The sequence below is a fragment of the Erythrolamprus reginae genome, unplaced genomic scaffold, assembly GCF_031021105.1.
Source record: "Erythrolamprus reginae isolate rEryReg1 unplaced genomic scaffold, rEryReg1.hap1 scaffold_278, whole genome shotgun sequence".
In the NCBI taxonomy this organism is placed as follows: domain Eukaryota; kingdom Metazoa; phylum Chordata; class Lepidosauria; order Squamata; family Dipsadidae; genus Erythrolamprus; species Erythrolamprus reginae.
Genome location: NW_027248644.1, coordinates 2264 through 18932, shown reverse-complemented (window position 1 = coordinate 18932; position 16669 = coordinate 2264). Strand labels below are relative to the sequence as shown.

General features: G+C 42.2%; 1 protein-coding gene across 1 annotated transcript in view; it reads right to left on the bottom strand.

Moving 5' to 3' along the window:
- The window catches only part of LOC139156102 (M-phase phosphoprotein 9-like), a 44520-nt gene extending 28724 nt beyond the window's left edge, over positions 1–15796 (bottom strand). Inside the window, exons 1-8 of the mRNA XM_070731417.1 lie at positions 15717–15796; positions 15340–15472; positions 14331–14478; positions 12181–12270; positions 8345–8862; positions 6344–6443; positions 3593–3692; positions 698–801 (exon numbers count right to left, since the gene is read on the bottom strand). Coding sequence (XP_070587518.1) covers positions 698–801; positions 3593–3692; positions 6344–6443; positions 8345–8862; positions 12181–12270; positions 14331–14478; positions 15340–15443 — 1164 coding nt within the window. The 5' untranslated portion in view covers positions 15444–15472; positions 15717–15796. The remainder of the gene's footprint in view (positions 1–697; positions 802–3592; positions 3693–6343; positions 6444–8344; positions 8863–12180; positions 12271–14330; positions 14479–15339; positions 15473–15716) is intronic.
- Positions 15797–16669: the final 873 nt, after the last annotated feature.

Genomic DNA, 16669 nt, shown 5'->3' with positions numbered 1-16669 from the left:
CCCTTATACTATTTCCTGTATTTTATCTTAGGATGGATATATGTTTATCCCAGGCATGTTTAAATTCAGTGACTGTGGATTTACCAACCGCGTCTGCTGGAAGTTTGTTCCAAGCATCTACAACTCTTTCAGTGAAATATTTTCTCACGTTGCTTCTGATCTTTCCCCCAACTAACCTCAGATTGCGCCCCCTTGTTCTTGTGTTCACTATCCTATTTATTTATTTATTTAATAATAATAATAATAATAATAATAATAATAATAATAATAATAATAATATATTAGATTTGTATGCCGCCCCTTTCCGAAGACTCGGGGCGGCTATTTATTTATTTATTTATTTATTTATTTATTTATTTATTTATTCCAATACATAATACACATTGAAGAGAAATATATGTAATAATATAAAGAAAAGAATAGAAAAAAAGATATAAAAGTATAGATGAACGTATTTGAAAGGAAGACAAGATAAATGAGATAAGGAGAGACAATTGGACAGGGGACGGAAGGCACACTGGTGCACTTATGCACGCCCCTATTAAAAACACTTCCCTCCTGAAACCTAGTTAACCCTTGAACATATTTAAATGTTTCGATCATGTCCCCCCAATGAACAAACAACGCTAGGAAGAGAGGGGAGACTCAAAATTCAACCCAAGGGCAGAAAAACCCCTGCCCCAGAAGTCAGCAATACCTGTTCTGAGGAGTCCTTGGTTGAGAACGTAGAAAATTCATTTCCTAAATTCTTAGGCAACGCTCGATACATTTCCTTCTCGTCTAATTTCCAATAGGTCAGCCCTGCGGGATAAAAAACAGGCATCTCGAAACCGATTGAAGGACAGCAAAGAGCCTGGGGGTTATTTTTGAAAGGAAAATAACAGATCGAGGTAGAGTTTGGGGGAGGACTTTTTTTGGAAGTGGTGGGGCTGACACATTAGTTTCGCCCCCGTGGAGCTCCGACGTGCAATAAAAGTAAAGAGAGCATGTTAATTCCGTGGAGGACTCCGGGGCGATTTGTGCCAAGAAAAAGAAATGAAAATGTCGTCCTTTGCAATATTTCAACCTGAAAGGTCGCCCTTAGCCTGAGATTCCCTCCCTCCTTCCTTCCAGCTAACACAGTCTTCCCCAGGAGAAGGAGTAAGAAAGTAGGTAGTAGAGGCAGAATAACCGCCTGAGATAGAAAGAGGGAAGTGGGAGAAAGTTGGATACAGAGGAAATAATATACAGTAAAGCAAACCTGGAATGTGATTTAGTTTATTGTAATTGGATAATGATCTATGTGTATTAAGATTTAGAAACATAGAAACATAGAAGACTGACGGCAGAAAAAGACCTCATGGTCCATCTAGTCTGCCCTTATACTATTTCCTGTATTTCATCTTAGGAAGGATCTATGTTTATCCCAGGCAGGTTTAAATTCAGTGACTGTGGATTGACCAACCACGTCTGCTGGAGGTTTGTTCCAAGGATCTACTACTCTTTCAGTAAAATAATATTTTCTCATGTTGCTTTTGATCTTTCCCCCAACTAACCTCAGATTGTGCCCCCTTGTTCTTGGGTTCACTTCCCTATTAAAAACACTTCCCTCCTGAACCTTATTTAACCCTTTAATATATTTAAATGTTTCGATCATGTCCCCCCTTTCCCTTCTGTCCTCCAGACTAGACAGATGGAGTTCATGAAGTCTTTCCTGATACGTTTTATGCTTAAGACCTTCCACCATTCTTGTAGCCCGTCTTTGGACTCGGTCATTTTTATCAGTATCTTTTTGTAGGTGAGGTCTCCAGAACTCCATAATTTGTTGATGGTATATGAAGTTGTATGTTGAATGTGGAGAAAAATATTTTAAAAATTGGAAAATAAATAGATAAAATAACATAGTCTTCCCCCGGATCCCGATTCAAGAAGGATAAATTGGATTAAAGCATTGGATTTCCTGCACAAGACTCTCTGCTTATTAGAAGAAAGAGAGTCCAAGTTAAAATGAAGAAACACAGGTAGACTTCAACTTACAATAGTTCATGTGTTTGAAGTCACAAAGCCACTAGGGGGGAAAAAAAGACCTTTTTTCACACTAATGACTGTGACAGCCTAGAGTGGTGTGGTAGCCTAAGGGTGGAGCTCTCGCCTCACAATCAGGTGGCTGTGACTTTGATAGAAACATAGAAGATTGACAGCAGAAAAAGACCTCACCATACATCTAGTCTGACCTTATACTATCTCCTGTATTTTATTTTAGGATGGATCTATGTTTATCCCAGGCATGCTTCAATTCAGTTGCTGTAGATTGACCAACCACATCTGCTGGAAGTTTGTTCCAAGCATCTATGACTCTTTCAGTCAAATATTTTCTCCTGTTGCTTCTGACCTTTCCACCAACTAAGATTGTGTCCCCTTGTTCTTGGGTTCACTTTCCTATTAAAAACACTTCCCTCCTGGACCTTATTTAACCCTTTAGCGTATTTAAATGTTTCGATCATGTCCCCCCCTTTTCCTTCCGTCCTCCAGACTAGACAGACTGAGTTCATGAAGTCTTTACTGATCAGTTTCATGCTTATATATATATGCAGAGTAACGCAGGAGGACTGGATAATGTGGCAATTTAATGAACCAGAGGAATGATTGAAGACATGTTTGTATAAAACAGTGGTTTATTCTTCAGTGAAAAATATATTCAGTCTTCTATTTACAGGAACTTTACATCAGCTACGTTCAGCTGACTTACAAGTTGAGACACCTTTCCCCCAGGCTTTTTTATACTTTGTTTTATGTTTGGTACGAATGTGCTGTTTGGTTTTTTAAATAATGATAGGGTTTTATATGTTTTTTAATATTAGATTTGTTCCACTACTATATTGTTTTTATTGCTGTTGTGAGCCGCCCCGAGTCTTCGGAGAGGGGCGGCATACAAATCTAATAAATGAATGAATGAATGAATGAATGAATGAACGAATAAATGAACAAATAAATGAATGAACAAATAAATGAATAAACAAATAAATAAATAAATAAATAAACAAACAAATAAACAAATGAATGAATGAATAAATAAATAAAATAAGTAGATATTCAACCAATCCAGGTTACAAGTAGATACAAAACCTATCCAGGTTTCTAGTAGGTACTAAATCCTATCCAGGTTTCTTCGTATCACTATTACTACTCTACTCAATATCTAACTCACGCTCAAACTGCTCCAGCCACCACCATCAACAGCAAACAACCAAACCAACAATGACCAACAAGAGAATGGTGAAGTTGATTTGCATCTTATAATGCTCTGGCCCAATCACATTTCAGTTCACACCCAATGACTCAGCCTTAGCCTGCTTACATTCTACCTTTTACCTTATGTGGTCCTACAATGAAATATCACCCAGGATTGCTATTTTTAGGTTATAACTGGGAAAAACAGTCGTAGAGAAACAGCAGGTGACTTCAATGCGACCCGCCAAACTCGGTTTCCGAATTGCAGATTTGCTTCTGCCTCGACTTACCCTCTGTAGTTATTTCAAGCGAATAAAATAATCCACCTTTGTTACGAACCCGCCATGCTTACAAGAGGTACCGACAGAGGCGGTTACTGTACCTGAAGAAACAGAGACTAAAGAGTTTTGGCTCCCATTTTGCTGGTTGAGGTAAAACGGAGTGGTGGATGGCGAGGCGGCGGCAGCAGCGATGGAATTGGCCTGTAATTGCGCAGAATGGCGGGGAGAGAAAACCAGGGATTGATTGGTCAAAAGACTATGCAAAAGAGAGTAAATTTGCCCCAACCATCTGAAAAAAATAATGTTCCCTCCTAGGAATAATCCTATCGAATTCAGGAGTGCTTGTGGGTTGCTTTGAAAGAAGATGGACAACAAATCTAATAAATCAATTAAAAGTGACCACTTCCAGATAAACTCATATTAAGGCTGAAGTTATCAGTCATTCCAAACTAAGCCAAGAATTGACATCTTGTCCAGGAAGAGCCTTCTCTGTGGCGGCCCCGGCCCTCTGGAACCAACTCCCCCCAGAGATTAGAATTGCCCCCACCCTCCTTGCCTTTCGTAAGCTACTTAAAACCCATCTCTACCGCCAGGCATGGGGGAATTGAAATGCTCTTTCCCCCTAGGCCTTTACAATTGTATGCATGGTATGTTTGTATGTATATTTGGTTTTTTATATTAAGGGGTTTTTAATTCGCTTTTAGTATTGGATTATTATTGTACACTGTTTACGATTGCTGTTAGCCGCCCCGAGTTTTCGGAGAGGGGCGGCATATAAATCCAATAAATAATAATAATAATAATAATAATAATAATAATAATTGACCAAAGTGAATGAAGAAAGTGGTTGAAGGCCTGCAAATCTTAAGTAAGAGTCCTCGGAGAGGGGCAGCATATAAATCCAATAAATAATAATAATAATAATAATAATAATAATAATAATAATAATAATTGACCCAAGTGAATGAAGAAAGTGGTTGAAGGCCTGCAAATCTTAAGTAAGAGTCCTCGGAGAGGGGCAGCATATAAATCCAATAAGTAAATAAATAAGATTATTACAGGCTGCAAGGCAACCGCTCTACACCCCACCCAAGTATACAACCATTAAAAAAGGAGAACTTCCTATTTAAAAAGGAGAGCGAGGGTTGAAAATACTGCTTAAGGCAGAGATCAACAGGGTCGATAAAAATCGATGGTTTTGAAAAAGAAATCAAATTAAAAATACATTTTTTAAAATGTAAATCAGACTTTTTTATTTAAATCAGTTTGGGTTTTTTTTTACTTTTATCACATTTATTTTAATAACATGCTTTCGGAGTAAAAAATCTATCTAAAGATGGTTTTCTATTTAAGATACGGTCATAATTTAGTTTATTCAGCATGAAATGAAGCTGAGTCCTCAGCGACCGCCTTCTGCTGCACGAATCCCAGCGGCCAGTTAGGTCCCACAGAGTGTGTCTTCTCCGGGTCCCGTCAACTAAATAACGCCGCTTGGTGGGACCCAGGGGAAGAGCCTTCTCTGTGGCGGCCCCGGCCCTCTGGAACCAACTCCCCCCAGAGATTAGAATTGCCCCCACCCTCCTTGCCTTTCGTAAGCTACTTAAACCCCACCTCTACTGCCAGGCATGGGAGAATTGAAATTTCTTCTCCCCCTAGGCTGCTACAATGGTATGCATGGTATGTTTGTATGTGTGTTTGGTTTTGTATATTAAGGGGTTTTTAATTCGCTTTTAGTATTGGATTATTATTGTATACTGTCTATGATTGCTGTTAGCCACCCCGAGTTTTCGGAGAGGGGCGGCATACAAATCCAATAAAACTTGAAACTTGAGTTATGTAGCATGAGGCTGTATATTCTGCAATATTGGGAGCTGCTGCCGGACAAGAGATGGGAGTTACTTTTTTAAAATCCTGATTTAAATCAAGTTGATTTAAATCAAATCCACTCTGGGCTCCAAGCTTGGCCGCTTTAAGCCTTGAGGACTTAAAGTCTTGGGCCTTCCAAGAAATGTCCACATCTCACTATCACTCCGCGGACTGCATTGGCTACCGATCAGTTTCTGGGCACAATTCAAAGTGTTGGTTATGACTTATAAAGCCCTACATGGCAAAGGGCCAGATTATCTCTGAGACCGCCTTCTGCCGCACGAATCCCAGCAACCAGTGAGGTCCCACAGAGTTGGCCTCCTTAGGGTCCCGTCGACCAAACAATGTCGGTTGGTGGGACCTAGGGGAAGAGCCTTCTCTGTGGGAGCCCCGGCCCTCTGGAATCAACTCCCCCCCAGAGATTCGCACTGCCCCCTCCCTCCTTGCCTTCCAAAAGAGCTTAAAAACTCATCTTTGCCACCAGGCTTGGGACTCTTAGATCTTTCCCTGATCACTGAATGCCTTAAGTATAATTGCTGAATGTTTGGTTAATAAGTTAATTTTTTAGGTTAATCTTCTCTTTCCAATTGTTTTTAATATTGTAGTACTAATTGGATTATATTACTGTTCTTTTTTTATATATGCTGTGAGCTGCCCCGAGTCCTCGGAGAAGGGCGGCATACAAATCCAATTAAATAAATAAAATAAATAAATAAACTCCCAGAATTCTTCAGACAGCCATGCTGGCTGCCTGGGGAATTCTAGGAGTTGAAGTCCACAAGTCTTAAAAATTGCCAAACTTGGAGTCCATAATCCTGGGCCAAAAGGCCAGATTAACGTATTTAGCTCTTTAAGGCCTAAATGGGCAGTGCAATCCTAGAACAGCAAGGTGCTGGCTGGGAAATTCTGGGAGTCCAAACCCACAGCTGTTATGTTCCTTGACCACCGCCATCCCCGCTTTGTATGGATTTCAGCAACTCTCTTACATTGTCAACAATTGGCTCTCTTCTTGGCTCGGTCTCTTCTTCCATTGTTTTCTTCAGGTGGTTTTGTTTCAACTTTTGAGCCCAGGAGGTTAAAGGTATGCTGCCAAAGAAGAAAACCGAGAGACGGGGAATCAAAATACAGTGGTGCCTCTACCTACAAACACCTCCACTTACGAACTTTTCTAGATAAGAAACGGGTGTTCCAGATTTTTTTTGCCTCTTCTCAAGAACCATTTTCCACTTACAAACCCCGAGCCTCCGAAATTGTAACCGGAAAAGGCAGAGAGAAGCCTCCGTTGGGGCCTCTCTGGGAATCTCCTGGGAGGAAACAGGGCCAGAAAAGGCGGGGAGAAGCCTCCGTGGGGCCTCTCTAGGAATCTCCTTGGAGGAAACAGGGCCGGAAAAGGCGGGGAGAAGCCTCCGTGGGGCCTCTCTAGGAATCTCCTGGTAGAAAACAGAGCCAGAAAAGGCAGGGAGAAGTCTCCATGGGGCCTCTCTAGGAATCTCTTGGGAGAAAACAGAGCCAGAAAAGGCGGGGAGAAGCCTCCGTGGGGCCTCTCTAGGAATCTCCTGGGAGGAAACAGGGCCAGAAAAGGCGGGGAGAAGCCTCCGTGGGGCCTCTCTAGGAATCTCCTGGGAGGAAACAGGGCCGGAAAAGGCGGGGGGAAGCCTCCGTGGGGCCTCTCTAGGAATCTCCTGGGAGAAAACAGAGCCGGAAAAGGTGGGGAGAAGCCTCCGTGGGGCCTCTCTAGGAATCTCCTGGGAGGAAACAGGGCCGGAAAAGGCGGGGGGAAGCCTCCGTGGGGCCTCTCTAGGAATCTCCTGGGAGAAAACAGAGCCGGAAAAGGTGGGGAGAAGCCTCCGTGGGGCCTCTCTAGGAATCTCCTGGCAGGAAACAGGGCCCCCACCCTCCCTGTGGTTTCCCCAATCGCACGCATTACAGTATTTGCTTTTACATTGATTCCTATGGGGAAAAATTGCAGGATTCCCCAGTCGGCATAGCCGGCTGAGGAATTCTGGGAGTTAAAGTCCTTCCTCTCTTGAAGCTTGCTGGCTGGGGAATTCTGGGACAGGAAGCCCACCCATCTTGAATCATGCAGGCTGAGGAATTCTAGGCGTTGAAGCCCACCCATCTTAAAGTTGCTAAAGCTATACTGTTTTGTGCGGAGGGCAGGAGCCTACAAACCTTTAGCCTTAAAGTTTCTAAGGCTAAGAAACCCTATACGGTGGTACCTCATGATACGAACTTAATTGGTTCCGGGACGAGGTTCGTAAGGTGAAAAGTTTGTAAGACGAAACAATGTTTCCCATAGACATCAATGGAAAAGCAATGAATGCGTGCAAGCCCAGAACTTAGAAACCCGGAAGCCGGGCCGCCATCACCAAAGGAGTCTTGAACCTCCCGTTCTCCCCCGCCGCCCCTTCACTGTCCCTGTGTTCCTAGGAGAAGCGCTGGGGAGGGAGGCAAGCCGGCCCTTCTGCTCCTCCCCAGCGCTTCTCCCGGAAGTTCGGTCGGGTTCGGGAGGCCACCGGGAAGCCTCCCGGCTGTTTTAAAAGGTGACAGCTGGGTGGCAGGGCTTCCCAGCGGCCTCCTGAACCCGAACTTTTGCTGAACCTCCGGGTTCGGCGTTCGGGAGGCCCGTGGGAAGCCCCGCTGCCCGGCTGTCACCTTTTGAAACAGTCGGGGGGCTTCTCGGCGGCCTCCCGAACGCCGAACCCGGAAGTTCGGGTTCAAGAGGACGCTGGGAAGCCCCCCCGCTGTTTCAAAAAGCGACAGCCGGGCGGCGGGGCTTCTCGGCGGCGGCAGCGGAGGGTTCGTAAGAAGGAAAAAGTTCGTAAGAAGAGGCAAAAATTTTCTGAACCCCGGGTTTGTATCTCGGGTTGTTCGTAAAACGAGGGGTTCGTATCATGAGGTACCACTGTATTAGAATAAAGAGCCAAGTTTTAAAGCTGGTAACTTCAAAGATGGAGCTAACGAATTGAATAGTGTCAGTCGCTTACCCATCTGGTTCCTCGGCCTGACCTTGGTGAACCCGGTGCTCAAACCGAGCGGGAATGTCGCCCTCGTTCTCCTTCAGAGATGGAAAAGATCCTATTGTGGTTTGCGAACTTTCTCTTTTGTCCCGACTGCTGGACACGACTGCCTCCTCTGTGGCTGGTGCTGGATGGCTGGGCCGTTCGGTCATTGTCTCTGAGTCTTCCATGCATGACGGAAGGTCGTCGCATTTGCTGGGACTGAGTTCCGCAGCAGATAACGTACCGTATCCGCTGCTTATTGAAACACTGTTGGCGAGGCCTTCCGAGTGCATGGTGGTGGCCTCTGCTGGGTGGTCGGCAGGGCCGGGGTGGAACTGACGGCTGAAGAGCTCATTCTCTTCGAAGGCGTTGGCCTTCAGCCCCATCGGACTTCCTAGCGATGGGCAGCCGTCGGAAAGCCTGACGGACGAGGACTGTTTGGCACACGAGCAGGCGTTCTGGGTTTGCAGTTTCCCCAAGCGCCTGATTTCATTTTGTATGTGCTGGAAAGAAGAAGGAGGAGGAGGAAGAAGGAGGAGGAAGAGGAGAAAGAGGAGGCGGAAGGAAGAAGGAAGGGGGAAAAGAAAAAGGAGAAGGAAGCAAGAAGGAGGAGGAGGAGAAGGAAGAAGAGAAAGGAGAAGGATGCAATAAGGAAGAGGAGGAGGAAGAGAAGGAAAAAGGAGGAAGAAGGAGGAGAAGGAAGAAGCAGGAGGAAGAGGAGAAGGAGGAGGTGGAAGGAAGAAGGAAGGAGGAAAAAAAAGGAGAAGGAAGCAAGAAGGAAGGAGGAAGAAGGGAGAGAAGGAGAATAAGAGGGAGGAGGAAGCAGGAAGGAGGAGGAGAAGGAGAAGAAGGAAAAGGAGGAGGAGCAGGAGGAGGAGAAGAAAGAGGAGAAGGAAGCAAGAAGGAGGAAGAAAGGAGGAGGAGAAGGAGGAAGAGGAGAAGGAGGAGGTGGAAGAAAGAGGAGGAAGAAGAAGAAGGAAGGAGGAAGAAAGAAGAGAAGGAGAATGAGAAGGAGGAGGTGGAAGGAAGAAGGAAGGAGGAAAAAAAAGGAGAAGGAAGCAAGAAGGAAGGAGGAAGAAGGGAGAGAAGGAGAATAAGAGGGAGGAGGAAGCAGGAAGGAGGAGGAGAAGGAGAAGAAAGAAAAGGAGGAGGAGCAGGAGGAGGAGAAGAAGAGAAGGAAGCAAGAAGGAAGAGGGGGAGAAGGAAGAAAGGAAGAAAGAGAAGGAGAAGGAAGAAGCAGGAGGAGAAGGAGGAAGAGGAGAAGGAGGAGGTGGAAGAAAGAGGAGGAAGAAGAAGGAAGGAGGAAGAAAGAAGAGAAGGAGAATGAGAAGGAGGAGGAAGCAGGAAGGAGGAGGAGGAGGAAGAAAAAGGAAGGAGGAGGAGGAGGAGGAAGAAGAAGCGAGGAGGAGGAGGAGAAACAGAAGCAGAAGAAGGGGGGGGGGGGAAATCAAACCTTTCATTAAAATCAAACCTTTTATTCAAACAGGCAGCATTTCATCGACTCCACGAGAAGAGCCACGTTTTAGTCTGTAGCACATTTTCACACACATACACACACACATGCTGAAATATGTTATGACAGACGAATGAACACTTAGAAATCTCTTTTTTGCAACACATGCACGGACCCATTCGTGGGGGCTTGGCTGAGACTGAATCGAGACACCCCCCACCCCAACAAATCTTGCATGAAAATATCATAGTTCGTAAGAACTATCCATCCAAGTGGCCCTTAAACGAAAGAAGACAACGTGAGCGTTGGGCTGAGCTCTCTTGCCTCTCTCAACGAAGAATTACAAGTTGGAAACTTTTCCCCATTAAACCACAACCGACGCTGTTATTTCACGACAAACTCAAGACTTAAAAAACACCACAATGAGTCGGACAAGGACAAAGTTTGAGAATTAAGCCAAAAAAAACAGGTTTGCAACAGGCACCGACATTCCTTCGAGGTAATTTTCCAAATATCAAACGGCAGAAAATATTATTTGGTAAGTAGTCTCGCTTCTCCAATGCAACACGCAACCTCAGACACGTACATTACAGGTGAGTATTCCGTGAGTATGAATGGCAAAAATTCACCCAGAAATTAAAGAAAAGGAAAATGTAGACCAATGTATGCAGGGAAAGAAGAGAAAGGTAGAACAATACCTCTGCTTATTGGTTTCAATTTCAGGAACAGTTGGTTACTATTATTGGAGAGGGCCATCAGGAAAGGTAAGGGAGAAACAGTTACCAAGAAGGGTGTAAATATTAGAAGCATAGAAACATAGAAGACTGACGGCAGAAAAAGACCTCATGGTCCATCTAGTCTGCCCTTATGCTATTTCCTGTATTTTATCTTAGGATGGATATATGTTTATCCCAGGCATATTTCAATTCAGTGACTGTGGATTTACCAACCACGTCTGCTGGAAGTTTGTTCCAAGGATCTACTACTCTTTCAGTAAAATAATATTTTCTCATGTTGCTTTTGATCTTTCCCCCAACTAACTTCAGATTGTGTCCCCTTGTTCTTGTGTTCACTTTCCTATTAAAAACACTTCCCTCCTGAACCTTATTTAACCCTTTAACATATTTAAATGTTTCGATCATGTCCCCCTTTTTCCTTCTGTCCTCCAGACTCTACAGATGGAGTTCATGAAGTCTTTCCTGATACATTTTATGCTTAAGACCTTCCACCATTCTTGTAGCCCATCTTTGGACCCGTTCAATTTTGTCAATATCTTTTTGTAGGTGAGGTCTCCAGAACTGAACACAGTATTCCAAATGTGGTCTCACCAGCATTCTATATAAGGGGATCACAATCTCCCTCTTCCTGCTTGTTATACCTCTAGCTATGCAGCCAAGCATCCTTACTTGCTTTTCCTACCGCCCGACCACACTGCTCACCCATTTTGAGACTGTCAGAAATCGCTACCCCTCAATCCTTCTCTTCTGAAGTTTTTGCTAACACAGAACTGCCAATGCAATACTCAGATTGAGGACTCCTTTTCTCCAAAATGCACCAAATAACGCATAGATGAAATGTATCAAGACATCTATTTTCACCTGTAGGACCATATTTAACAGGAGGTGAAAACTGAAATTTCTGAGAAAAGAGGACTGGCATATTACAGGGGTACCTCTACTTAGGAACTTAATTTATTCCGTGACCAGGTTCTTAAGTAGAAAGGTTTGTAAGAAGCAGCACTTTTTAGCATAGGAATCAATGTACAGTAAAAGCAAATAATGCGTGCGATTGGGGAAACCACAGGGAGGGTGGAGGCCCTGTTTCCTCCCAGGAGATTCCTAGAGAGGCCCCACGGAAGCTTCTTGCTAAAGAAAAAGTTGACGTTCCCAGAAAAAATAACTTTGCAGTTTATTTGCGGAGACTAAACAAAGCTATCGGAGAGGATGCTTTTCATCGACAAAACCCATTTCAACACAAGTGTGAAAAGAAAGCCTGGGTCGACAGGAAGTGTGCATATACACACACGCACTCACTCAAACCATATGCAACACAGATGGATTTAATAATCTCGCGGCTTCGAGGAGAAATGTAAACAGAGCGATACTCCCCACCGACGAAGGAGCTGTTTTAGGCATTTGATAAAATTGTGGTAAACAGTATTCCCCGTGCTTATCGCTTATTCCCACCTCCCTGGCAATTCCCAGCTCACGTTCTCTAGGACAGTGGTTCCCAACCTTGGCAACTTGAAGAGATCTGGACTTCAACGTCCAGAATTCCCCAGCCAGCATTGCCAAGGTTGGGAAACACTGCTCTAAAACTAGACATTCGTTCAGCATTTAAAGGGCAAAGATTAAATGAAACAACTTACGTGGATTTGATGACAAAATACTTTTTGCTGCGTGACTATCTGTTCCTGGCATTGCCTCTCCACCAGGCTGAACAAATGGAGCCACCTGGTCTGGGGGAAAAGATAAGATTCGGCAAAGGAAATAAAGCATTTCCACCCTTGATGAATTATAAATTCCATTTGCCCACATCTAGCTAGGCGATTGGTTGAACTATAATACAACGGATGGTTTTCTCTTTTTGCCTTGAGCCTATTGTCTAATACCTGTTCTGAACAGAAATAAAAAGAATCCAAAGACAGAAAGAAAACCTGAAATCTAGAAAATTCTAGAGTCCTAGAAAGATATTTAAGATTTCAGACCTCAGCGCTTGGCAACACCACATATTAATTGGTTAACTATTTTTACATTTACCTTTTTATTTTTAAAAATATTTTTATTGTTTTCAAAAAAAGACAGACAAAGACATACAACATTAAACATTCAAGGAGCTGCCATTGCTCCGCTTGTCGTAGAAGTCTAAAATATAAACAGAATATAAAACCCCCTCTGTTACCAGATCTATGCAGAAATGCCACACGTGTAAATTACATTCTTATTGAATTTAATTCTATATTTTTAATATTAAACTTATTAATTAAATTTCTTTATATTTTAAAATATTATGTACTTATATAAAAAGAAAAGGAATAAACAAAGTGTTAGTAATACAGAAAAAAGAGAAGATAAACACTTCTAAGTTAGTTATAATATAAACTATTTCATTCTATCTTATATTTCTTCAAATCATTATTTATTCTTATATATTTAGTTATTAATTCTATTTTTAAAATTCCACCAATCATATACTTTGTCCCATATTTTATAAAATTCTGTTTCAGTTTGATTATTCAGACGTTTAGTCATCATGTGTAGTTCTGCACATTCTATAATTTTTTAAAATACTCTCTTCAGATCGTATAAATCTTTTGCCTTTTTTTTACATTTACCTTTTTATAATTGTGCAAAAGTTGCCCAGAGTTGATTCGTGCGGCAGAAGGGATCACCTCCTGCCGCACAAATCCCAGCTACCGGTTAGGTCCCACAGAGTTGGCCTTCTCCGGGTCCTGTCAGCTAAGCAATGCTGTCTGGCAGGATCAAGGGGAAGAGCCTTCTCTGTGACGGCCCCAACCCTCTGGAATCAACTCCCCCTGGAGATTAGAACTGCCCCCACCCTCCTTGCCTTTCACAAGCTCCTTAAAACCCACCTATGTCGCCAGGCTTGGGGAAGTTGATATGCCCCTTAGCCACTATGATTTATGTATGATTTGCTTGGATAGTGTGATTAATTTTTTCATGATAAGGGGTTTTTAATCTGTTTTTTTAATATTGGATTTGTTCATTGTGTATTGTTTTATTTATTTTATTTATTCATTTGTCCAATACACAAATACATAGGAAGAAAAAAAAAGACATGTGCTAATATATATAAGGGTAAAAGTGAACTTAGAGGAGAGGATATATGAAAGGAAGAGAATATATAAGATAGGTGAAAGAAAGGAGAGACAATTGGACAGGGGACGAAAGGCACACAGGTGCACTTATGTACGCCCCTTACTGGCCTCTTAGGAACCTGGAGAGGTCAATCGTGGAGAGTCTAAGGGAGAAGTGTTGGGGGTTAGGGGTTGACACAATTGAGTCCGGCAATGAGTTCCATGCTTCGATAACTCGATTGTTGAAATCATATTTTTTACAGTCAAGTTTGGAGCGGTTCGTATTAAGTTTGAATCTGTTGCGTGCTCTTGTGTTGTTGCGGTTGAAGCTGAAGTAGTCATTGACCAGTAGGACATTGCAGCATATGATCTTGTGGGCAATACTCAAATCGTGTTTTAGGCGCCTTAGCTCTAGGCTTTCTAGGCCCAGGATTGTTAGTCTATTTTCATAGGATATTCTGTTTCGAGTGGAGGAGTGAAGGGCTCTCCTGGTGAAATATCTTTGTGTTGTGAGCCACCCCGAGTCTTCGGAGAGGGGCGGCATGCAAATCTAATAAATTATTATTAATTATTATTATTTTTAATAGTGAGCTGGGCAAGGTGTACATTTAGCAAATAAATAAAACGTAGGAAGAGGAAGTGAGGCTGCTTTTAAAAAATAACCGAGAGACCTACACGGAAAGACCATTTATGTTACATACCTCGCAGTTCTTCAGTATTTGGGGGTCCCTGCTGCTTTGAGCATCTTGCATAGACGAAGCCAGCAAACGGACCTCTTCCGTTATTGCAGGAGGACCAACTTTGCCCGAGAAATTGGATATGACATCTGGCTGGAATAAAGGACTGTTTCTGTTGAACAAACACAAATATGAATTATTGATTTACTGAAACTCGGCTGAGCTTTGCTGACAATCCATTCTTGCTCCGAAGACAATGTGGAACCCACGGAAAAGCTGCAGGGTTTTCCCACTGATCTTAACTGAGGTATAACAAGCAGGAAGAGGGAGATTGTGATCCCCTTATATAGAGCGCTGGTGAGACCACGTTTGGAATACTGTGTCCAGTTCTAGAGACCTCGCCTACAAAAAGATATGGACAAAATTGAACGGGTCCAAAGACGGGCTACAAGAATGGTGGAAGGTCTTAAGCATAAAACGTTTCAGGAAAGACTTCATGAACTCCATCTGTATAGTCTGGAGGACAGAAGGAAAAGGGGGGACATGATCGAAACATTTAAATATGTTCAAGGGTTAAATAAGGTCCAGGAGGGAAGTGTTTTTAATAGGAAAGTGAACACAACAACAAGGGGGCACAATCTGAAGTTAGTTGGGGGAAAGATCAAAAGCAACATGAGAAAATATTATTTGACTGAAAGAGGAGTAGATCCTTGGAACAAACCTCCAGCAGACATGGTTGGTAAATCCACAGTCACTGAATTTAAACATGCCTGGGATAAACATAGATCCATTGTAAGATAAAATACAGAAAATAGTATAAGGGCAGACTAGATGGACCATGAGGTCTTTTTCTGCCGTCAGTCTTCTTCTTCTATGAGTGTTGTTGACTAAAATGAATCCCTTGTCAGTCATAAGCAGGATTTTGGAGAAGCTCAGCCCAAAAATCAAAATTTGTTTCTCTACTTGAAAAATTGGATTCCGAAAATAGGATCAGAGTTTAAGAAGCGTGTCACTGGCTTCACATCTCACTAACCTGTTGTTACTTATGTTATAATCACCCGAGTTGCGAACGTTCTTTGCATCACCGTCTGCTGATGGTGCCTCTTGCTCTGGTTTCACCAAACGCAGGTTTTCCATATCTCATGCTTGCAAAGATTGTGGTTATCCTTAAAAAAATTAGACGCATATAAATTAGTTTGCTTTGATAAAATAATTCGGCAAGGAAAGCAAGTATGATTGCTATCGTTGGCATAAAATGTGTTTAAAATCTGTAAAGCACAGATTCATTGCTTGGTCTGACCAAACCATTGCATTACTAAGTCCAGCCAATATTTAGAAAAACATTCGATTTTTTTATTAACACCTATACTCAGTATAGTTTCTTTGGTATCAGAAAACAATTCTACTTGCCTTATATATCCACAACATTCCAGACAAATGCTTTTTTACTGCTGCTGTTTCGTTCAGGTGGCTAAATCCAAAATAAACTCTACAATGTGAACAAAGAAAAGACCGCTGTAAAACACAAAGGAAGTTATCCATTTCCTGGTAAACATCATATGCCTGACCTATTTCTTCCCAACCAGAGTTCTGTGTGCATTAATTATTTGTAGAGGACTTTAATTTATTAATGCAGCATTCTTAAAAATTTACTCTCCAAAACAGATTGAAATTGTCCTTTGAATAATGAAATGAAATGTTGGTACAATTATAATTAAGCACAAATTTAGCATGTATGTATGTATGTATGTATGTATGTATGTATGTATGTATGTAAGTAAGTATTTATTTGATTTGAATGCTGCCCTTCTCCGAGGACTCGGGGCAGCTCACAAAATATCTGTTGATTGTTTTTAATATAGTGAGATTTTTAACTTGTAGTTTATTTAGATTTGTATAAACATTGTTTTATATTGTATCTTGTGAGCCGCACCAAGTCTTTGGAGAAGGGCAGTATACAAATCTAATACATACATACATACATACATACATACATACATACATACATACATACATATATACATACATACATATATATCAAACAATATACAATATACATATCAAAAAAATCCAATTAATATAGCTAAAAAACTTTTAAAACTCTAATAACATTTAAAATCATTCATTCCCATTCAGACAGTAAGACATACTACACTCGTTGGCCCCAAGCCTGGCGGCAAAGATAGGTCTTTAAACTTTAAGGAAGGTGAGGAGGGGGGGACAGTGCGAATCTCTGGAGGGAGCTGATTCCAGAGGGCTGGGGCCCCCACAGAGAAGGCTCTTCCCCTAGGCCACGCCAAACAACATTTCTATGTATATGTGTGCATGGGTTCGTGTATGAATCTGTCATCTGCAGCTCCATA